At 52.6% G+C, this 23,057-nt stretch overlaps 1 protein-coding gene across 2 annotated transcripts in view; it reads right to left on the bottom strand.

Moving 5' to 3' along the window:
* The window catches only part of SEPTIN9 (septin 9), a gene marked incomplete at its 5' end in the record, with an annotated part of 133,312 nt that overhangs the window by 46,253 nt on the left and 64,002 nt on the right, over positions 1-23,057 (bottom strand). The window contains 2 exons of one of the 2 annotated variants that reach the window (XM_080629685.1): positions 8,159-8,818; positions 22,463-22,517. In XM_080629685.1, the coding sequence (XP_080485811.1) occupies positions 8,159-8,818; positions 22,463-22,517 (715 nt within the window). Of the gene's footprint in view, positions 1-8,158; positions 8,819-22,462; positions 22,518-23,057 lie in introns of those variants that run through there. The other variant, XM_080629684.1, reaches the window with a different exon arrangement.

The following is a 23,057-nucleotide window of genomic DNA, read 5'->3' as shown; positions in this document are numbered from 1 at the left end:
AGCTTACCCCATTCTCCACAACTTCACCGCTGTGACCAGGATCAGCAATGTTCTTACCACCAGCTGAACCTCCAAGAAGAAAGGACTCAGTGCAAGGACTGAACCTGAAGCATCTTGCTGCATGCACCAGCTCCTTGTTAGAAAATGAGAAACTGGAGTGGGAAGGGACATTCGCACAGGACAATGAGAATATGAATGGCAAAGGCAGGATCCTGACTCAGCTCTTCTGCCATCCAACATTTTGTTATCTCCTCAGTGGTTTTCTGTCTCTAGGCCCCTGAACTTGTATCCACTACAGATGGGAGTGAGTTGCCAGTGAACACCCCAAGTATGTGACATGTGCGAAGAACAACAGCACCCCTATGCTGTTTATGTTATGGCATTTAGCCGTGCATTCATTCCCTCTGAGACTGTAACCAGTGACTCATCCTGTACTTCCATGTGCCAGAGCGGCAGAGAAGGGTTCAGAGGACACCATCACCTCAGTACCTCAGCAGAAAGCAGCACAACCTCCCAGATCAGAGCAAATAACACAGATAGTGAACAAGAATTCGCATCCAGAGCCGTAACATGCAGGGGAAGCACAGGCGGGGGCTCCAGCCAATGCTGGGTAGGGCAATATCCGCAGCAGCCCTCCAGATCTACCCATCACACATGAAATACACTCCAGGTGCAATCAAGCTCGAGTTGAAAGCTCTACAAAAAACTTGTGTCCTACCATACAGTTGTAATGGGGAAAGCTCCTTTTAACAGCTTATCTATCATTAACTTTTATCACTGCCCTCTCCTCCTAGACACCATACCCTTTCAGATTCCCATCTAATCTTCCCGCCTTGAGATCTCCCCAAACTGAGCTTTGCTTTGAGAGAGGGAAGGAATGTCTGTTCCGCTCCACGCACAGCAGGAGAGAAAGAGAAGGGGGAAAGACAGAGTCATCATAAAAACTTTTAAGTACTATGATAAGCATCAAAGACAGTCTGAGCCGTTCACTTTAAAGTAAATAATTGTCCCCAATGACCTGTTTGCAGAACAAGCTGACACAAGGGGACCAGGTTTGCTGGGGGCTGTCAAGCATGACTGGTAACAAGGCATTAGTGTGTTGCACAGTTCTGCCCTGCTGCAGCATCCCTTTCCACCTCCATCTTTTTGGCTCTGGAAATAATACAGGAGGGTAACATTTGGCCCAACTGGAGACGTCCCCAGCTGAACTGCTTGCATGGGCTCTCTTTACATTCAGCAGAGAAAAACCCTTGAAGGACACAATTCCCACCAGCCTATGGGGGACATCCAGATGACTAGTTCAAGTGCTGACACTTCAAGCAAGACAGGGTGAACACCACGTAGTATGTATGGCTGAAGCCACGTGCAAGGGATCCATTGGGAGCATTCGCTACAAAAGGTTTTGCTCACAGACAGGCAAAGGTTGAGTTCACAGAGAAGCAAAAGGAGGTTGGAGCTCAGCTCCCACCAAATGTTTTTGGACCCTTGGAAATACCAGCCATGCAAGTGCTGCACCACAGAGAGCCTCTGCAGACCCAGAATGCAGAGAACACCAAGGGGCTGGTAGGACCACCCAGCTCAGACTTGGCCTGGACACTGTCTCTTGGGTTGAAAAGCTAAACATAAATCTGAGGTTATGCTCATATTTGCTAGAGCATCAACCAGCTTTGAACTCCGTGATGAAAGATGCTGCATTTCAGTCATTCTTCATTCCTGCTGCACAAACTGCCTTTGCTATGCAAAATCCAACCCACTGCTTCCACGCAGAAGAAACTGCAGACAACACAAGGCAAGGAGGAGCCAAGGAACTGAGAATCCCCACACTGGCACTCCTGGGCTGGCACAGCAACCTCAGGCAGCTTGTTAAGATTATCTGCTTTTTATAAATGCAGAAACATCTGCAAAGTTTTGTTGTCTGCAAAATGGTTTGGAGCAAACCCTTCGGTCCAGCTTTGTCTCTCAATACGGCTACTGCTGTCTTCATGCTAAGATGAAATGAAAGAATTCACGAGTAAAGTATTCATGCATGTGACCTTCCAGAAACCCAGGGCACTCCTTCACAGAGCCCCATCCAGAAGACTGACAAAACAAAAGGCCCAAATTCAACTAACCCGAAGGAGAGCAGCCTTCTCCCCAAGTCCCTCCTTTAAAACCTGTAACAGATGCAAGAAAAACTGGGCCCAAAGAAGTCTGAGTACAGGCTGCAAGCCAAGACCAGCTGCTTCTTCCATTTATAGCCACATCCACTTCAGCTTCGTTGCAGCATCTTGGACAATACAAAAGTGCCTGTGTGCCTGTTTGTTTGCTGGAGGAGTAAAGAACACAACTGGCTTGCTGTCACGTTATCTTCTTTGCTCACAACAACGTTTGATCTTCTCAAAACAAAGTTATCTCTCTCTAATCTCAATTTAGCTTCTCAAGTCCTCTTACACAGTTTACAGAATTGGCACTGTACCCAGCCTATGGTGTCCCTTCAACCACTGGCCAACAGAAACACTCAGGCAGGGACAGAGGTCTAGAAATAGTTTAGAAGAAACTGATTTCCTAACTGCAGAAGGTTCATCACCGTTGCCATCGCTTCCCTCCCCCTGCAGACAGCTGAGAAGTCACAAAAAGAGTGGCCAGGCCTTACTGCAGGAGATCAAAGCAAACTCTTTGTTTTATCTTTGTCAAGATAACAGATTTTATTTGCCTTATCAGCCTGTAGGATGATTAAACTAAATGTGAGAAAGCTTGAGGATGCCAAAGGAGCTGATGGGCAGGGAGCATGCTCCCCAGCACGACTGCCATGGGCTCCAGACATGCAAATACCACAAGATAAACAGAGAAACTCTTGGGTCTGGCTCGTACACGCCACCCTCAGCCAGGGCTGCATCTCCCATCGCCTGCCAGCATCACTCACCCGTACATAAATCCAACAGCAGGCAGCAGTGCTCTCTTGTGTTCTCAGTGCAGCACAGGCACCTCTCTGCCCAGTGGCTGTCCCAGGCTGCATGGAGGGAGGTGCAGAGCCAGGAGGGTCCTCCTCCTCACCCCAGCACAGACCCCACCAGCCTGCAGCTCATCACTTTCTGCTGGGAACAGGAGGCTTTGGCCTCTACGGAGACAAGTTCAGTCCGAGGTGTTTCCTGCAAGCTTCAGGAAGCAGTGCCATGGATGCAAAACCAAGCCCTCAGACCCAACCTAGCCATGGAAGAGACCTGCCAGGTTGTTCAGCACAGTGCCGGGAGGACTCTGCAGCTTAGCATTCATTAGGTTTGCCCTCTCCTGGTCTCAAACGACATGGGGTAGGGAAGGGAAGTCGGAACTGTAATGTTTCCTATGGGAAACTACTCCTTCGCATAATGAATCTCCACTGGGGAGATCACTGCTTTTCCTATGAGCCCTCAGGGACTTCCAACAGGGCAAATGAATTCTCCATGTGACTGCACCTCTGGCTGCCTGCACTGAGGCTGCAGCACCCACACAAATCCTGATGGCATCCACATGAACTGTGCCCACACAGACGAAAAGAATGCCAATGTGACCAGAGCTGAACACAATGGAATGAGCTTGGGAACAGCATTCCTGAAGGGCAAAGATGTGCAGCAGAAGTACCACCGCTTCCTGACATCCACAGTGCCCAAAATCACCCCAGAAGGAACCGAGCTGCCTGCAAGGACAGGAACTGAGCACACGGTGGGAAGGGGAAAGCAGAAAGCACCCAGTCCCCTCCACTCTCCTCCCTAGGGCAGGTGGCCATGCATACAGCATCCCTTATCAGGCAGTGTCCCCGCGATGGGACACGGTCGTCTCCCCATGCACGCTCCTTCATTCCAAGTCACTGGTGCTGCAGATCTCCATTTTCCACATTATCTCATTTTTGGCCCTTGAGTTCCCAAACTGGGACTCTGTGCTTCCCACTCAGCTTCTCCATTTGGTATCTTGGGCTGCAGGCACTTCCCAATTAAAAACAACAACAACAAGAACAAGACTACCCGTAATCTGGCCCAAATGTATCAGCTGGTTTTAAGGAAATGTTTCCCTACAGCTTTAATCTTTTTGTACAGTTAAATTGCAGTGCAGCCTGAGGAGCTGGAAATGATTACTCACTGCATCTCCACTCAGCCCTGGCCTCTTCGTTCACTGTGGGGAGTGTTGCTGTGTTAACAGTCAGCCAAATCCCTCTAACCCCAGCTCCAGCAAGGCAGTCCAGCCCCATCACCCTCACAGGCTGGAAAGAAAAGAGTTGAATTGTAATTGCAATAAAGAGAAGGTGAATTGTTTCACTTCCCTGATGTCACCCTGCTTGTTCTGCAGTCAAGTAGGAGGAAGGCCCTTACTGCTTTTTAAGGGGCACCTGGCACCCTGCATGGCTGTGCCAAAGGAGAGCATCAGGCAGCGATGGGACAAAGACTCCAAAAAAGCTGAAAGCTCAGAGATGGTTCAGTTTTTGCACATCACCACGGTGGGACACAGCTTTTGGAGAGGAAAGTCAAGACTGTGTTTTAGGTGAACGTTCCCATTATTCATTGTATCTCCTTTGATTTATCTGAACAAGTCCCAGAGCATCCTTGCAAGAAAGGACTGCGAGGGAGAACTGTGGCCCTACCAGCTGCCAAGAGCAGGACAAGGGAGCGAGGGCAGGAGCAGGCAGCAGATGTGGTGAAGAGCTCACCTCGCTGCAGCACGCTGTCCCCAGGGTGCTGAGCAACGTGACCACGGCAGACTGTGAGGAGAGAAAAAGGATCATTGGGTCAAAGCACCTTTCACTCCTCATCTGGGGTTGTTTCTAAACCATCACCTGAACTGAGCCTGCCCCACAAACACAAACAGGTTCAGACTGGGGGGGAGCAGAGAGGAACTATTAAACCAAAGTGGAAAACTTTAACTCATCTAGGACTAAAAGCGTTTGTGCCACCACTTCTCAACCCTGACCACCATCACACTGCAAGGCATGAGGAGCAACAGAAGAGCAAATATTCAACCATACATGCACAACACCAGCATCAGCAACAGGAGGCACCAGCGGAAGGGGATGCTGAAGCAGGATCAGCCACGATGGACCCAGTGAGGCTCTTTCTGAGGATTCATCTGTCCTGCATCCAGCTGGGGAGAAGCCTCAACATCCCTCCTTTGTGAAGGGCCATTGGATGTATCTGGATGAAGTATTGCTGCTCCCAAAATGATTCCCTTTTCCTCTCCTTGCTTAGCAGCACACAATGGAAAGCAGACCTGTGGGGCTGCCGTCCTGCCCGGAGCCATGAGGGACACCCCAGACAAAGCTGCTGCTCCAGAACAACCAAGGAGGAAGAAGAGGGTCAGAAGCAGGAGGTGATGGGGGCTAAGCAAGCCAGCACCTGATGGCTGCAGCACCAGGCAGGGTCACCAAAGCAGGACCCAGCTGCCAGGCAGAACTTTGGTAAATTCTACCCACTGAAGAGACTCTTGCAGTGCCCAGGGCTGTGGGTCACAACCAGCACCTCCCCTCACCTTCTACTTCATGTTTATTTTCAGTTACTTCTGCCTCTTTCTGCCTTTTGCATATTCCCCCCTTGCCTACAGCCACTGCACAACCCTGCTCCCATTTCTCTGGATGACTCTGACTGTACCAGTCTCCATTGCCTGGCCATCCCATCACATCTCCTTGTCCCAGCTGGGCAGCACACCAGCCACCATGGGGACATGAAGTCCAGCTCTGCTGGTGTGCTGGTACATCACATCCATGATTCACATCTCTGTCCCATATCTCCCTATCACCAAGGGCCCAACTTCATGTTAAACCTCCAAAAGCACAGGCAGGGCTCCCCAGGGAGCACAGGGGATGAAGAACAGGGATGGGGAGGAGTATTTCTTGCTCTTCTGCCCCATGAAGACACCTCCTGCCCTCCTCCACCTTGAGAACCATGGCTCTGGAGCAGGCTCAGCCCACGCCACCAGCCGCACCGCTCTAATGAAGCTCAGTGCTATAATTACTCCTTTCCTTTGTGGTTTTCTCTGAGCTGCCAAGCTCTGCTATTGCCCTTCTCCTCCCACCTGCCTCTTCCTGTACAACACACTCTCCTGCATACCTCCAGCAGTGGGACAAGGGGTTAAGGACAAGGCAGCTGAGGCAGCAGCTGGGGAAGGCAGGTCCCAGCACAGGCAGCTGCCTGTGTCCTCTGCTCAGCTCTTTGTGCTGGAGTGCCACTGAGCACCGGGATCAAGGGGCATCCAGTGCCATGGAAGCATCTCTTGGGTACCCCAAACCCTGGGAGCAGCAGGAGGGAGCAGGACTCCACATCACATGTTGTCTCTGCTGTAGGCATCAGGGAGCCCAGGTTTTCACCTAGGGGGCTGTGGTGTGGCCAGAGCTGCAGTGGAGCTAGTGAGCATCAACAGTGTGCCTGCATCCATCTGCAGGGCTCCCTGAGGTCTCCCAGCAACGAAGAGAGATCGCATCCACACACCCAGCATCACACCAGGGTGGGTGTTGTGCACCAAGAGAGGAATGCTCTGCAACAGGGTCCTGCACAAGAGCCCCCCAGGGAACTTCAAGTTACGGTGATGGAGAAGGTTGGGGATGACTGGGAAGGGGACGTGGGCTCTGGCAGCGACCCTGAGCTGTGTATGCACACTGACATAAAAGGAGAAGGAGCTAGAGCCCCCCTTACCCCTACAACTTGGTCTCTTGGCTCTTCTTGGAGGCATTTAGACTGAAAGCCCCTTTTGTACCAGGAGCAAGGGCTGGCTCACTCTGCAAGGCAGGCCCTTGACAGCTGGGCTCTGGGGTAAAACTCACCCCCAGCAGCTGTCCTGGGCTTGTAGAGTCCTTTGGATGCAAAGAGCCTCCCTCTGCCCCTGCCCCCGGGCAGCTGGGGGATTCAGCAGCTTAGATGGTCTTTTGCTCTTAAAGTGCCCAACTGTCCTCAGTTCAGAGCTTGGGAAGCTCAGAGCAGCCCAAACCCAGCCGAACGAGGCTGAGCACCCACCCCAGGGAGAAGATGGGCCTCCTATGAGCCATGCACATGGCAGCTGGGGACAGAGAACCCATAAGGGAGGCCCAGGCTGAACCCCACCACTGGGCTGGGTCTTAGAGCTGGAGATGGACCAACCTGCTACTCACTGAAGGCATTTGTCTGCTCTTTAAAACGCAGCTCAGAAAAGCCACACCTAAGCCATACACATGCACAGTGAGGAAATCCGCTTCAGTCTTGGGTTCAGCGTCAGCTCCACCACTGACCCCTGGTTTGATTTTAGACTATGCACATACATCAAAACCTGGCCTCTCCACAGACCCCGTTACTGCCCTGTAACTGCTGTGCCCGTGGAGCAGGAGCAGGGACTATCCCACGGCAGGGCAAGACGAGAGCGCGTGGTCCTGCTCCAAGGCCAGGCATGGACCTCCCAGGTCCTGGTTCGGCCACCACACACCATCCCACAACCCAAGGGTGAGAGGTGGTGCCCTCCAACCAACTGCTGCATCCCACAGGAAAGAGCTTGTGGATGATGGGAAAAATCATTAGCAGGCCAGAAGAAGGGAAAAAAGACATGTCCAAAACATCAGGGAGAATAAATGAGGCTGGCGGGGGAGGGAAGCTGGCTTTAATACGGGATTAATCAAAACCAAGAGAGAGCTAATATAAGCCAGGGCTCCAGTTTAATAGTGGCTCTGGTCCATGATGTTATTAGATTTTGGCTCCACGGCCAAGAAAACACTGACTCCTCCTAATGACGAGGTGCTTTCTGCCCACAACCATAAGCAACAACACTGAATAACAAAGCATCACAACAACCACACACTCCGACACTGAACAACAAACCATCCCATTTCCACAACCACCACCCCTCCAGCACCTCAGAGCCTGTTCTAGATGCTGTGCAGGCGGGTTGGGCTGCACATGGGGCCTGAGCTGGCAGAGCTGTCATCTTCTGCAAGCACCCAGGCTTTTGGCATATTTCTTTTTAACCTCCATAGAGGCTTGATAGCATTTTTTATTCAAACTGACAGTTCTTTCAGCCAGGATAAACTCAAGGATAACAACCGTGTATGTGACACATCTGAGCACAGATCCAAGACCACCCTTTAAAGGCATAACCACCTGAGCTGAAAGAGCAGAACCCAATGCTCAGCATCCCCGCATGGGCTCTGAGCCTCAGCCAGCATCTCACCCAAGCATCTGCCTGGGGCTGTACTCACCTTCTTCTCTCTTTGGTGGGCTCTCCATCAGCACAGGCTGTGGCTTTGGCTCTGCCTGGGGAGGCTGGGTGGCCAGGGGAGGCTCCGAGCTCTCCACTTGCCGTGCTGGTGGGGCTGGCACCTCGGTGGCCTTGGCTACCTGAATTTCCACACGCTTGGTGGCCGTGTCAGGCCCAGGAACATTGGCCACCTCGGCTCTTCGCTGGGGCATCTCGGGGATCTTTGATGGTGGCGCTTCTACCCTCCGGAGACCCGGTTCCTGGGGCTTGCCGAGGGTGATCTCAGTCCTCCTTGGGGTGGGCTCGGGGGGTTTGTGCCCCAGCACATCTGCTCTTTTGAGGCCAAACCTTGACAACCCTGCGGTGGAGTTCTCCACCTGCTTGGATGAGATGTCAATGGAGATTTCCGTTCTTCTGGACACCGGCTCAGGTAGTTTGGGTCCGGAGAGCTCCACTCTCCTCAGAGAGGGCTTGGGTGATCTCTGGCCTGTGGGGTCCGCATGTCGGGCGGGTGGCTCCGAATTCCTGGCGCCAAGTTCCTGAAACTTCTGTGTGGAGCTGGATACGGTGGACCTGAGGAGAGGGTTCGGGGTCCGCCGTGGTGGGGTGGAGGAATTTGAAGACTGATCTACCTCCTCGACCTCAAAAGATCTTTTCAGAGCTGAAAGACATGAAAAGGAGTTCAGAATTTAGTTACCATCCACCTGAGCTTCTCAAGAGAAACCTAGAGGCACTGTGTGAGACTCAATCCTATTTCTACCCCTTCACCTGCGGGTTCATAATGCAATTTAAAGCAGGTGGAGACTGAGGGCCAGGCTCTGCCTCTTCAGACAAGTTACAAACCCAGTAACAAAACTGGAACCAGAGCAAGGAAATTCAACTCCAGAGTACAAACCATGTCCTTCCTGCCCTCCTCCTGTGCATGCGAGAGGGGAGCAGAGGACCCCATTGCAGCACGGCAGAGCACAGCACAGGACTCGGGGGCAGCAACTGCTTCAACTCCTAACACCTCCTTTTCCCTCTTGCATCTAAAGGATGCACAGGTAAGCACAGGCTTCTTGATGAGTGCTGCCAGGAAAATCCAAGTTGGGAACAGGAAAACAATCCCAGGAGAGCACCAAATCACTTTAAATGCAGCAAGAAAACCAAAGCTGTCAACCACAGAAGCTCACACCTTTAAAAAGAAACCTAGAGATCACCTCAGCCAAAGACTGAAGTGCTTTGAGAACACTGACGCGAGACCCCGATACAAGGAAGAGGCCAACTGGGGTGCCTTAGGGACATCCTAAAATCTAAACATCATCATCCCCATTTTACTAGCAGAGAAGTTAGCAGGCAAAGAGAGATGGATGCAGCATCAGATTGGATGTTCTGATTTACACCTGAATAGGCAATGGTGCTGCCTTCACCCCCAGCACTGCGCAGCATCTGCCCCAGCTGCACCCAGGTCACCCTGTACAGTGAAGCAGCACTCAGACAAGTGCCCATCATTCAGCTATGCCCATCGCAAGGGTCCCCCTCAGCACACAGAGCTCCCTGGCTGGGCAGGCTACATATAAAGAATCCCCCAAGTCTCCCGAGCCAGGAGCATGTCAGTGGGAACTGCAGGAACACTGGTGTCAGACCTCAGCTTGCGGGCACAAAGCACCACTGAAGGAAGCCTCCATCCATGGAGTGATGCTCCCATCCCAGCTGCACAGTCAAGGGTCAGTGGCTGCCTGACCATGTCCTAGCTCATGCCTGGACTTCCACGTGTCCCCCAGCCAGTCCTCTTCAAAGAAGCGGATGCCTTTAAACCCAGGAGCCAGGTGGAAACAAAAGGCAGAACTTCACAGGAAGGGGGGGAAACGCAGAGAATCACCACTGGATCCCATCCAAACACCACAGGCTACCCATACCCCCCATGCCCCACAGTACTGAGGCAGGCACAGGGTAGGGGCAGGATGAGGCACAGCCCCAGGGTCCCAAAGCAGTCCCCATGAAGCAAGGCTGAGCCACATGATGACAGCCTCAGCGTGATGACAGCCACGCTGCTAACAACCAGTACAAGCATCAGTAATGAGTCCACCCACTCTTTACATCAGCAAGATAATATCAGTAAGATTTAGCCTTTAAAGCCCTGGGCTGGAGATCACTCCAGGTACCACGAGAAGGGGAAGAGGCTGAAGCACAGCCTTCCTGCCATCCCAGGATGTCCACCCACCCCTGGGGTAGAGCTGGAGAAGAGCCACTATGCAGGGAGCATCTCCTCTGCTCCATGGGGCTGCTCTGAGCCCCTGGGGCAAGGCCAGGGGGCCGAGGGACCCTCCATCCTTCAGACACATCCTCCTTGGAGAGAAGCCACCTGGCACAGCTGTATCCAGCTGGTGGGACGGGTGATGTCCACATGCCTCTGCTCCACCAGCAATTGCAAATGCAGCTGCTGACACCCGCCACCCCCTGCTCCAGGCAGGATAGGCAGCGCTTGCATCCCATCCTGGGCAGCAGGAGCTGGGGACAGCGATGGCCCCATCCCATGGCAGCAGCTCCCAAAGGAAATGGTGAGGAGAGAGACCGCTGGAGCTGGGGCTCCCATGCTGGACAAGCCACACAGGAAGGTCTGTCCTGCATCTCCAACACTGGCAGAAGGAAAGAGGAAGGCAGTGAAGTAAAATGGAGATGGTTTTCCTCCATTTTCTCTGTTCTGTGAATCACACAGAGCTCTCCCAGCCATGTCACCAAACTCTTGCGGAGGAGATGCTCCCTGCAGCAATCTCTGCCCTGTGGTCTGTGCTTGGCACATCTTGTGCACTGCAGGTTAAGTCTCAGTTCTCAGCACCACCAGAACAATTAATCCAGAAAATTCCCACAAGCTGTTCCAACTTGTCCATAACTCTCAGGTCTCTAAAACTGAGGTGGAGCTCAGGCTTTCGAGCACAGACTTTTCTATCATTTTCCTTCTCCATCACACCCTTAATGCAGAAAATGGCATTTTAGCTATTTTTTCCCTGAAATCCCAAGTTTGAAACAATGCACCAGTCAAGGCCAGTTTGCATTCTGCAGGAAAACAAAGAAAGAGGAAGGGGCAACCTACTGGGGAGCCTTTCCCTGGCCTCGAGCAGCACCAGGCGGGCAAGAGCAGTGAAGGACACAGCCTGGCCAGCCACTGCCAGCAACTCAATGGATGGGATCTCAGTTGTGTCCACATCAGGCTTTTAAAACCTGCCCATCACTCCTTCAGCTCGGCCTCTAGTTATTCCCTTCAACAAAGCAGCCCAATAACCTCATGACAAATGCATCTGGAGGAACAGTTTGAAGCAAAATGCTCTTAAGGAACCCAATAGCAAAAGAAACACTGTCAAGCATCTTTCCTTAATGAACCTGGAAATCCTTAATCACCCTGGAAATTTCTCAGTACCAACTGGTTTGGGGATTTCTTTTTGACCCAATAATGAGCTCTGGATGAACTTGCAGGGGTCAGGGCATGAACCACCTCCATCATCTCAGCTCCCCTGATGCCACTTGTTACTGCTAAAGGAATGGTGGCAGCAGTGCCTGGGTGTGGGTGGGTCACTCAATGGCACTGCTGGTGCTACTGCACATGGCCCTTTCCTTTGACTTCAGACTTCTCAGAGTGCCCCAAGCCCAGGGTAAACCTGCCCAACACCACCAGCAGTCTTTCTGGAGCACAGCCATCCCCTGCCTTATCGAAGGGCTGGACCAAATACAACATCCAAAATGGCTTTTCTCCAAGTCCTTCTAGGCCCTGCTGAAGAAAGGAGAGAAAGGTCAAAGCCCAGACACAAAGGGGTTTGAAAAGCCTAAGGAAGAGCTGGAAAACCACGATTACACCACAGGAGACTTGAGCCATCCGGCCATGCCAGCTGCTGCCCAACAGGCAGTAAGCAAGTACCAGGGGGCTGGGCAAGGAACTACCACCCCATGTGAGGGTCAGAAATGGCTTGGCAGCTCCTGACAGCAAGATCACAAGGATCGCAGTGGCATTCCCTCCACAACAGTGTCACTGATGTGACTGGAGACAACCTAAGAGCTTCCCCACCACGGCAGGATGGGATGTCCTAGTTGCATAGGGATTTCAGTACCCAGCTTGTCCTGCTGGCACATGTGGCCCCTGCCCTGAGTTCAGTGTAGTACGAAGAAGGTCACACATCCCAGGCATGAGAAAGGATGGGGCCTGTGACTAACAGAGTTTGTGTTTCCACCTCTGAGACAGAGACCTGCAGTCACAAACATGATCCTCAGGGATGCCACCTTCAATAGTGGTGCCTCTTGGTGCAGGGCTGCAGCTCCTCTGCTCACCATTGCCTCTCTCTCGCTCCTTGCACAGAGAGGAGAGGAGGACCTCAGGAAGCAAAGCAACTCTCAAAAAAAAGAGAAAAAGCTTAAAAATAGCCTGTCCTGCGCAGAGCCAAGAAAGGAAAGCAAACAGCCTCTGCTCCAATGACCCTCCTCCCGGCTTCCTGCGGGGAAGCTGGCCCATCCACAGCAACAGGAGCTGAAGGCAGGGCAGGGCTGCAGGGCCCGCATCCCGCTCCCACCCCGCAGTGCTGGGTCCTACCCCGGCAGTTGTGGCTAATGCCTTAGGTCCCATGGGGCCATATGTCCCTGACACCCTGGGCCAAGGTGTCCCAGCCCCACACAGGGCCCAGGATAGACTCACTGCAGGGTTATCCCCATTATGTAATTTCCCAGGCATTTTCAGGACCAGCAGGGCTTCCCCATCCCCACCAGCAGCATCTGATCTGGTCCCCATCCCCACCAAGCTGCCTGGTGCCGGTGGCAGCTGCCAGGGAAAGAGGCAGAGGTGCCTCTTTCCTCCTCTTCCTCTGGAGCTGCACGCACCATGGGGTGTGAGCACAACAGTGCTGCCATCAACATCCACTTCCTTTTAACTGATTCCAAACCAATTCAGGCAGCTCTGGCTCAATCCACCATCGCTGAAGGCAGCATCTCCCCTCCCACAGCAGAGAAAGCCCCAAAATAAGATTTCAGAGTGCTTCCTTTCAGATGTAACCTCTTTCCCTGCCAATCTCTGCCCAGAAGCGTTGTGCCTTGGCTGGGAAATGCTCCCTGCAGTGTCCATTTGGGGAGCAGACTTTTGCAAACCTCTTGAAGTAGCAGCTCAGCATCACACAACCACAGCCCTGGCAGATGAGAGTGGCACGGGCTGAGATGGCACTGGGTGCAGGCAGCTCTGTTGGCTGTCCACAATGGTGGCAGCTCCTGCAAACACACAATCTTCACCTGAATGTGATCCCTGCCAGGCAGGCACTTTGGGAAAGAAAAGCTTGAACACTCCCCAGGCAGGCACAAGGGCTTGAGAAGTAGTAAAATATTCAGTCTCTTTCTAGTCTGTGCTGCAGTGCTGGAGATGTCTGCACAGTGTGGCCGTTGCATCCTCACAGCCACCCCACAGCCAGGTACCAGCAGGTAACATACCATCAGGTCAATACTGCTCTTTAGGCATTTTACACATTGGGAAGAGAAGGCAGAGGTCTGGTTCACATCCCAGTAGCTCATAAAACAGCCAAGATTTTTCCAGAGGAGTCACAACCAAGCAACTCACGGCCAAGGCCTCCTATCTACATGCTCCTCTCCCAGAAGGCGAGTCCCTCCTTGGGGGTCCCAGTCAAGCCAAGAGGTGCCTAGATGCCATGGAGAGCCCTGGCTCCTGCCCAAGGGCTCTACACCTCCTGGTGGGAAGCAGCAGGGTTACACAGCATGCCATCCACCACAGCTCATCCCACTCCACAGAGCAGTTCCAGGCACCCCATGGAACCCAGGAAGGGTCAAGGAGGGAACATCTGCTCCTTCTTTCTTCCCTTTTTAAATGGAATACCCAAGGAACAGTAAAGGGGATGCTTTATACAAGGAAACCTCTATGCACAGAGCTCAGGAGGAGACCAAAATAAACTGTGAGGGATGCTGCCTCCTCCGGGACCTGCTTCACAACCGGAGCCTGAGGCTTCACCATGGCCACAGCACCCAACTGCTTCCCATTAAGCATCCCCTGCCCCTCACGTGGTGCTGTGACCCCAGGGTTACATTTGCTTGCTTGCTTAGGCACGGAAAGCTGGTCTTGGGTTTTCCAACACATAAGAGCCTTATGGGAGCGGGGCAGGCAGGCCCCTGTTATTTCACACCATACAATGGTACCGTTTGAGAGCGCTGCCTTTCTCTAAACTGCTACCAGATGGTCACCTCCTGTTCCCAGGGAGGAAAGTGGGGGAGGCTGCAGGTCTCATCTTTCAAGGAAACCCTTGGAAACTCAACACAGCATTAACTGCTCACAGCCCTTAAAGCTTCCCAGACCCCTGCCACCAGGCAGCAGGATGCTCATGGCAGCTTTCTGGCCCAGCTCAAGTGCAGAGTGTGCTTGCCCATGTTACCATGGGGCCACGTGGGCTTGGCTTATTCAAACCTACTGTCCATGATGCTGCTGAATAACTGTTGCCGTCTGTAACAGAGCTGGATGCATTGTAGTGAACTAAAGGCTCAGTTACAGGGACAAGTAGGATGTTCTTCATGTATCTATAGGGTGTGTATACGAACCTAAAGGTCCTGTAGGGACAGAGGAGGGTCTCTCTATCCCATCCTCAACAACCAGGTGCTCTCAACTGCACCCAGCCCCTCAATACCACTGGGCTGAGATGGGAAATTCACTGGCAGTGCAGGCAGCAAGTGATGCTACACATACTGGCAGGACTTTGTGAGTACAGGACCAGCTTCAAAAGAGCCTGAGAAATTCAGCTGCCCTCTTCTATCTTGAGAAATGAGGGCAGGAAACTTTAAAAGCACCTTTTCTGAAGGTACTGGTCATCCAGACTAAGTGAGAAGTCAGAGTTTCTGGATCCCCTCCCCATGCTTATGCCAGCAGGTTTCACACCTTTCTTTTTCCAATAAACCAACCTTGTTGCAATACATACATATAAACACACATATAAATACATAATGACAACCTGCTGTTATAGCATGACCCTTCCCTATTTTGGATCAGATTATGAATGGCTGATGCTCAAATAAATCCTTTCACTGACTTTACAAACACCATTCAAAAGAAGTTGCAACAGATCGATTGCATGGCCTGACAAAAATCATGTGTAGAAGGTAACACTGGCAATGTGCTGCTAATCTGCAGTGCCTTCCTGAACTGTGCGACCAGTACCAGGAGCTGAGCCATGGGGGAAATCTGGGGATAAATGCAAGTTCAGGGCTCTGACATTAAGCAAAGCTTTTCTAGCAGCATTGCATTCACACGCAGTGAGCTACAGAGCAGCCTCAGACCAATGCAGTAAACTCCTCATTTACAAGAAATGACCATGCAAAAGCAAAGTTGGGACTCAGAGTGGAAAAAAAGACAATGCACACTCAGATCAATTGAAAATCCCAGCTTTCCAGTCCCTATAACACAGTTCTAGAATGGTTTTAGCTTTGATTCTCCATTACACTTTGGTTTATATAACCATTAACCATCAACAAAATGCTTGCAGATCAGAGCAGTCTATTTTACATCCCTTCATTTCATAATTGTACAGCAAATGACATCAAATACAGGGTCTCTAGCCCAGCAGATTGCATTACTGGCTCTGCCACAGGCTCTCTGCAGCTTTTGCCTCCTGCCTGTTCTCCAGTTTCCTTTCATATGGGGAGGAGGAAGGAGAAGAATAAATCTTCCCTGCGCCTGCCGGGGGACTGCAGGTTTGGTTTGATTCACTCACATTTCTAAAACACCTTCAAACTGCCCAGGAGGCAAAAGTGTGTTACAGATGGTCTTGCAGATCCCAGACTGCCCTGTACCGGGTCTAGGAAGCACCCATACACCATTCCCATGGCTCCCAACATGCAGGCAGGGAACGTGAGGAGTGACTCAGGTGGGCAACCAGCCTGGGAACTGGGTGATTAAATCATTGAGTCTGAGCTTGAGGAGATGCTCTGAGAGGTGGTGTTGCAACATGATGCTTAAAAAGCTACAGAAAAAGGTAAACTAGCAAAATCGGCTAAAGGAGGGACCCAGGAGCCATTCAGGCTCAGTGACTGCTGGTGCTACTGCTGCCAGCTCTGGTGTCTCTGTTGAAGGGGACTTCCAATGACCAGATGAAAGAAAGACTAACTCCCAACCCCACCCCTCAGCATCCTCCTTCCCTCCCAGAACAGTCCAGCAGACCAGTGCCAGTGTGATGCTGTGTGCTGATGCCCTCACCGTTAACCTGCCACAACTCCCAGGGCTGGGACAAGCTGGAGAGCACCAGACTCACCAGGAGCAAGGGGCTGTACAATGTTGTGATGCTTACTCAAACCATTACCTCTATTGCTAGGAGGATGGTGGCACAGAGCAATGTAGTCATGGCGTCACCTGCCCTGCAATTCCCAGGAGGCTGTCTGACGTTGATGGTGTCTACACCCAGACAACATGTTGGTACCCTACCCCAACTTGTCCTAACTTGGGTGCCAGCAACAGGGTATCTGCAGCGCTGGGAAGGTGCAGGGGGACAGATTGCCCTGACACCCATGGTGTGGCATGTTTTGGCATGCAAACCAGCCAAGAGCCAGCTTGGACGGACCCTGCACCTGAGTCACCACTCCAGAGGTGTCCCCAGGAGACCCAAGTGCTGAGCTCTGCCCAGCAAGCTCACAAAAGCAATCACTGTAAAAGCCTGAGTCAGAGCCAGCAGGAGATAAGAGCTCTCATTAATCTCAGGACAACTTTTCTGCATAAGTTGAAGGTGACAATAAACCCCTTCATTGCCCAAAGAGCTACTCCTCACCAGCACCATTTGTGCAGCAGGGAAGGGAGGGAAGAGGTTCTTTCTAGCACCAGCACAGCAGATGGGTGCAAACTGCTGCTACCTCCAGGAGGAAAGCAGAGGGGTGCCAGGACCACATGATACCCTGCAGGTATGAAATGAGAGGTGGCCAGGACACAACCTTAGCCCCATGCTGAAGGGCATGACAGCCCCCTGTCCCACAAAAAGTTCCCCTGATGGACCCTGAACTCCACCAAACAGGCACATCCCCATTGGGAACTGGACTCAGACCCATCGACTCATTGATTTCAGATAAGCTTAACCAGGATTTAGGGTCACGTGGCTTGTTGCATCCACATCCCACCTCTAAAGACTAAGGTGTCAGAGCACACTGCAGCAGGAGAAAGGAGGGAGGAAGGCTGGGAGAGGGAAAGAGCCTGCATAATGGTCCTGTAGAAAGACATCACCTTAAAGATCAAATATCAGAGTCAGAAACATGAATATCTGGAGTGATTATGGGCTCTGCAGTCTCCATTATTGTCTTTGGATTTATGACAAGCCCCAGTTCAGGCTTTTGCGGCTGCTGTCTGGGTCCTGACTCCTGGGAAAATGGGCTGCTAGGAGGGGCTGCAGAACAGAAACTAAGCCAGCACCCAGACACCGAGGCCACTGGTGCCTCGGTGGTGCCACGACTCTCAGCAGCAGGTTTGCTGGCAGGCATTGGCCAAGAGATGTAGACATGGTCACTTAAATCCATTAGGCATGACCCAACATGTTCTAGAGGTGCTTCCTCTAGCTTGCCACTTTACTGCCATAAACCACCAAGAAGCAAAGGGTAAAGCAGGAGAATTATTATATTTTAGGTGAGCTTCTTACTAAGGGAAAGATGCTACCAAAATCCCAGAGACTGGGGAGTACCTGAAAGAGGCAGCATGGCGTACACACTCCAAGCCTTGACTTACCACCAGGCACCAGCAGTACACTTGCACAGGCCTCAGTATCAAGCCTCATCCTTTTTCTGTCCTTTCCCATCCAGCCACTTTTGAAAGGTTTCTTTATGATGAGCACAGCACTGTGCTCACTTTGCTCAAGACTGATCTCCAGTGGACAGCAAGAGCTCATCCACGTCAGCCAACACTGGAAACCCTCCATGCTGACACAGAGCCAAGGACACTCTGGTCCATGCTGCAGTGAGTGGTTGCCCATCCCCAAGGACATGCAGCCCAGCCCTCCTTGCATAAGATGACTATAAACAATGACCTTTGGATGAGCCTACATCCTAACCGGGGCCAGAGGCCATCCCCAGAGCCCAGCTCACATGGATGGAGAAATCCACGTCCTGTTCTTCCCCTTCCCACTCCCTCACAACCTTGTTGTTCCCCAAGGAACTAAATATATATAGGGAAAAAAAAACCCAAACAACAGCAGCCCACAACGGCAGGTCCCTGCTGGTGTAACCAGGCAGATATGATTTTTCCACTCTACTGAAGGCCAGTTCTACAGGGGAAGATGCAACTTCTACAGGAAAAGATGCAACTCCTGCCTTCCCACAGGCGCCTTCCCACAGGCACCTTCCCCTGGCTCCTGCCTCTCCCTCCACACACTGATTTGGCAGAAAAATCCCATCCTTTTGTCTCAGATTCAGGAACTTAGATAGGAAGAGTGGACACAGAGAGAAAAATCTGAAGCATCTATAAAGCTCATCATTGAGGATACCAGAGGGGACTTGCTGTTTCAGAGCATTCTACATCATTCAGCTGGGAGAGTGGCAGTGGCTCTACCCATGCTGGGCTGGTGATGAAGAATATCAGAAGAGACCAGCTGCAGTATAACCAACAATTGATATCCAGGAGCTTTGCTTCACTCAGAGGGTTCAGATGATCTGAGATATCACCTGAAAGATCTTTTTGCATTTCCTTTTCCAGGCACTGAACCTCTGCACAAGTGAGACCCAGACTCCCAGCCCATTTCCATGGATGTAAGCCCTGGCAAGCACTCATTCTGCAGCCCCTTCGGCACGGCTGCCAGGAGAGACCCTGAATCCTTATTCAGCGAGATGCTTACACAAACATGGAGCACATCCCCTCTCTAGGGCTTTTCACCACATTGAATTCGAGCCGCATCACCCACATAACATCGCAACCACCCCTATGGCACATTCCTGCTAATATTAGCAGGCGGCAGCAGCTGCTCCCCATGGCAGCAGGCACAGCAGCCCCGAGCAGCAGAGGGGATGCACCACAGCCACGTGTCCCACAGACATCCCTGACATTTGTTCAAGTAGACTTTAAGGATGAGCCTGTGAGACTCATGCACATAGAAAAGGCTATTTCTAATACAGCCCTCTCCCAAAAACAACCTGGCTGATGTTTCTTTGTCTTCAATGACCCTTAAAACCAGGACAGAACTTAGCATGAGTCAGGACCTCATTGAGAAGAGGTCTGTGGCTGAAATACTAGCAATAGCCTTCATCAGGCAGTGCAAGCAGTAGACATCTGGAGGGAAAGTGTCCAAGAGTGGGGAAGAAGAAAAATAACGCTAAGCAAAGGCTGTCTCATAGTTTCTGCCTGTCCCTCCCCCTAAGGCTCTAGCTCTGGCCATCACACTGAACCCCTTGGCACACTCCACACACTCACAGCCCCACTTAGCATTTACCAGCACTCGCAGCTTGCACCCGCCGTGACATTTTTATTTTCAACATTACAAGGAAATGAATCTGCTGTTGACTGACAGCATTGGCAAAGGCAAGGAGTGCTCAGCATCACTGCTGCCAACTCACCAGCAGCAACTGGAAGCAAAAGTGCACCTCAGTTACCCCTCAGCAGCAGTCACATCACACCGGGATGAGGGGCTGGAGCATTTCTCTTCTGTCTTACTACCAGACAGTAGATCATGAGTGTACAGTGTTCTAAATCCTTAGCAGAAAGATGAGTACCATGTTTTGGAGATATCTTTAGGCATAATCACAGCCAACCAAAGCTGTGAACAGGAACATCCACCCCTGTCTGCAATCACCGACACTCCAGCATCACCCAACATGAACAGGGTCAGGATGGCTTGGTGTTTACGCAACGTTAACACACTGCACAAGCATCCCATTTACTGCTACACATTCCCTTCCCTGCAGCTCAGGGATCCATGTCTGAGACCCTGGAGAGCTGAGTAACCAACAGTCCCTTCCAAGACAGAGGTGAGCTTGGAAAGTGCTGCCGCAACCATGGCTGAGCCAGCCATGCTTCCAAACCTTGTCAAAATCAATAGCCATGGGGCAGAACTATTATGTTCTGTAAATCCTGGCAGACCACAGACCTAACAATGCTCTCCTCCATTAAAGATGAGAAAGCTTTTGCCAAACAGCAGGATTAGTGCCCTCCCTGCAGGACCTGCTGCATGGTATAGAGGTGGACACATGTTCTGTTGCCTGGAGTGACAATACCCATCATCAGGCACAAGGAAGAATGCACTTTGCCGTGCCATTTCCCTCTCACATGTTGCTTTGATTTGGAAACTAAGCTGCATCTTGTACTCCTTTTCCCCTCTCAAAGAGCCCTTGCATCCTCCTCGGACTCACAGGGGCCAGCAGCTTCCACACCAGCAGCCCACAGCCGAGCCTGCAACTCCCTGCAAGGACAAGAAAACTGTGGGTCCCATGCCAGTCATCGGTGCTGTGAGGAAAGCAGGCAGGAACAACCAGGGTGGTTCGGAAGGGCAGGCAGCGTGTGAGCGGCAAGAACAAAAAGGGCTCTGCCTGCTGGGTGATCTGGTGTTTCTGCTCCGTGGTATTTTTGGCTCATCTTTCCAGCTTGGCCACAGGCTGCCTGGGGCCGAGACACTCACCCAGCAGACACGAACGCTGCATCTCTTGCCTTACAGGCTGGAAATTAATTGCCTTGTTCTTAGGAAGCTGCTCTGCAACCCAGAAAACTGATTGAATTGTGAAACAGTAGCCCGGATCCCTGCTCAAGGGCAAGGCCAGACCTTTTGGCTGCAGATGCACAGAGCTTTCCCCAGCCTCTCCCTCTGCGCAGGCAGGAACTATAAAGTGCTCCATGGACTGAGGAAAATGGCACTGCAAAGCAGCTCGGTGCCACCGAGGAGCACACGCAGCCCCAACAAGCAGCTCCAGGGCTCACAGCAAAGCCTTTATCATATCCAAGTAGGGAATTACTCATTCTTCTGAGATTTAAATGCAATTGGAGCAGGGAGAGCAAAGGCTGTAATTACATCAGCACTGGGGAGCCCTGTGGTGGGGAAGCATCCGAGTGCCCACAGGACAGTTACAAAGGCGTCGTTGAACCCCGAGTGCCAAACTGATGTTGTATTCGGGTAGCTCTCTGTGTCCTGACACTTGTTAGTCCCAATCTTCCTGAGGGACGTGACTTTCCTCACCCTCCTGCTAAGCCATCCACTCCCAACTTTAGCTGAAGAAAGCCCAAGGGCTGGAAAAAAAGAGGCCAGGAATGTGGCTAAACCTTCCAACAAGGGCTGCAGGGACCCCAGCTCTGCCACCCGTTTCCTGCCTGACCTGGAAGAGGAACCCTTGTGCTCTCAGCTTCTTCAACTACCCAGAGGAAAAACACCACGGTGCTGCTTCCCAAAGGCAAGGCTGGCTTCACCAGGAGGCGGTGAAACTATCCCAGCCCATAGCCATTCGCCATCCCCACGCAGCCCCTGGATAAGCTCCCATCACGGCCCCCAGAGCTCCACTACTTCTTGGTTGTTTTTTTTTTCTAGAAACCGCTGCACGAAGCTCGCTTTGGGTCGCTGCCAGGATGTGAGTGCGCAGAGACGGAGCTGCTCGTCCAGAACTGTGCTCAGGAAGATGAGCTCCCCCGAGCCGATGTCTCAGCGCCTGCTTCAGACACAGCCTCCCCCTTCCTTCTGCCTGTCTCTCACTCCCATACCCATCTGGCAGCAGCGCGCTTCCCTGTGAGCTAATTTTCTTGCCTGAAAAAGCCAGCAACAGGGCAAGAGCCCCAGGCACTCAGGGAGAAGGCATCCCCCGTCCACACTCCAAGAGGAGGCAACGCTGTCGGGCAACTGGAGCTCTGCCATGGGACAACTGCGAAGCTTTCGAGGGCGGGCAGCTCCCGCTATGGACATATTGGAAACTTGGGTTCGCTATCTGCCTCCCAGCTACTCCGGGGCTGTGTCTGCATCCAAAATCTGGGAGTCAACAGAAGGCCAGTGCCTGGGGTTTCACAGACTTTTAGTCTTGTCGGGCTTGTGCTTACAGCTAAAATTCGGCATAAACCAACTTGGGAAAGGCAGGAAAGGAAAAAATATCCCGTAAGTTCCTGCCTTAGCAGATAACACCCGGCTACAGCGGCTCGGAACAAAAGGCACTGTAGCCCAATGACGGCACCGACAACACCGGCCCCAGACCCACCGGCAGCAGCGGCGGGGGAGAAGCAGCTGATCCCGGGGGACCGAGCTCAGCCCGGTGCGGTGCCTGCAAGGGGCGCGGGCGGCTCCGCGCTGCCCGGCGGCAACTTCTCCCGGTTTAGCCCCCAGATCAAACTTAACCTCCCCGCCCCTCCATCCATCCCGGGGCCACCCACCTTCGAAGTCGGAGATGATGCCCTCGAGGTGCGCGTTAACGGCCGGGTCGGCCATGGCGGGGAGCGGGGCGCTGCCCCCCGGCTCGGCGGGTGCGCACAGCCGCCGCCGCCTGCGGCCGAATGAATGGCGGAGGGCGAGCGGCTGCGGCCGCCCCCCGCGCCGGCGGGCACGCTGCCATGCCGCCCGGCCCAGCCCAGCCCAGCCCAGCTCGGCCCGGCCCGGCCCCTCGCCGCGCACTGGCTGCTCCCCACGCCCGTCACAACTCCCCCCCCCCACCGTGGCGCCGGCCCCTCTGCGGAATCTGCTGGCTGCCGGGGTGCAGAAGTGGAACCAGCCTTGGGTCAGCCCCCGAGGATGCCCCACGAAAGGGATGGTACGCTCCTAAACGGGAGGGCTGCACCCCCGATGTTCTCGAGCACCCATAACCCGTTCACTTTTCAACTTGCCCTTGTTTGGAAAGGAGCAACTCGGCCCCCCTCCTCTGTTGTCATGATTTCTCAAAACCAAACCAGAGCACTAGCTAGCAGTGCTAAGTCATCGCCACTTCTGCAGACAGCTCTGGAAGCCACCACCGAAGCAGCAGAAGAGGCTACA

Source organism: Psittacula echo, assembly GCF_963264785.1.
Source record: "Psittacula echo genome assembly, chromosome: 14".
In the NCBI taxonomy this organism is placed as follows: Eukaryota; Metazoa; Chordata; class Aves; order Psittaciformes; family Psittacidae; genus Psittacula; species Psittacula echo.
Note: the sequence above shows the minus strand (reverse complement) of the source record. Positions and strands in the feature narration are given on the sequence as shown.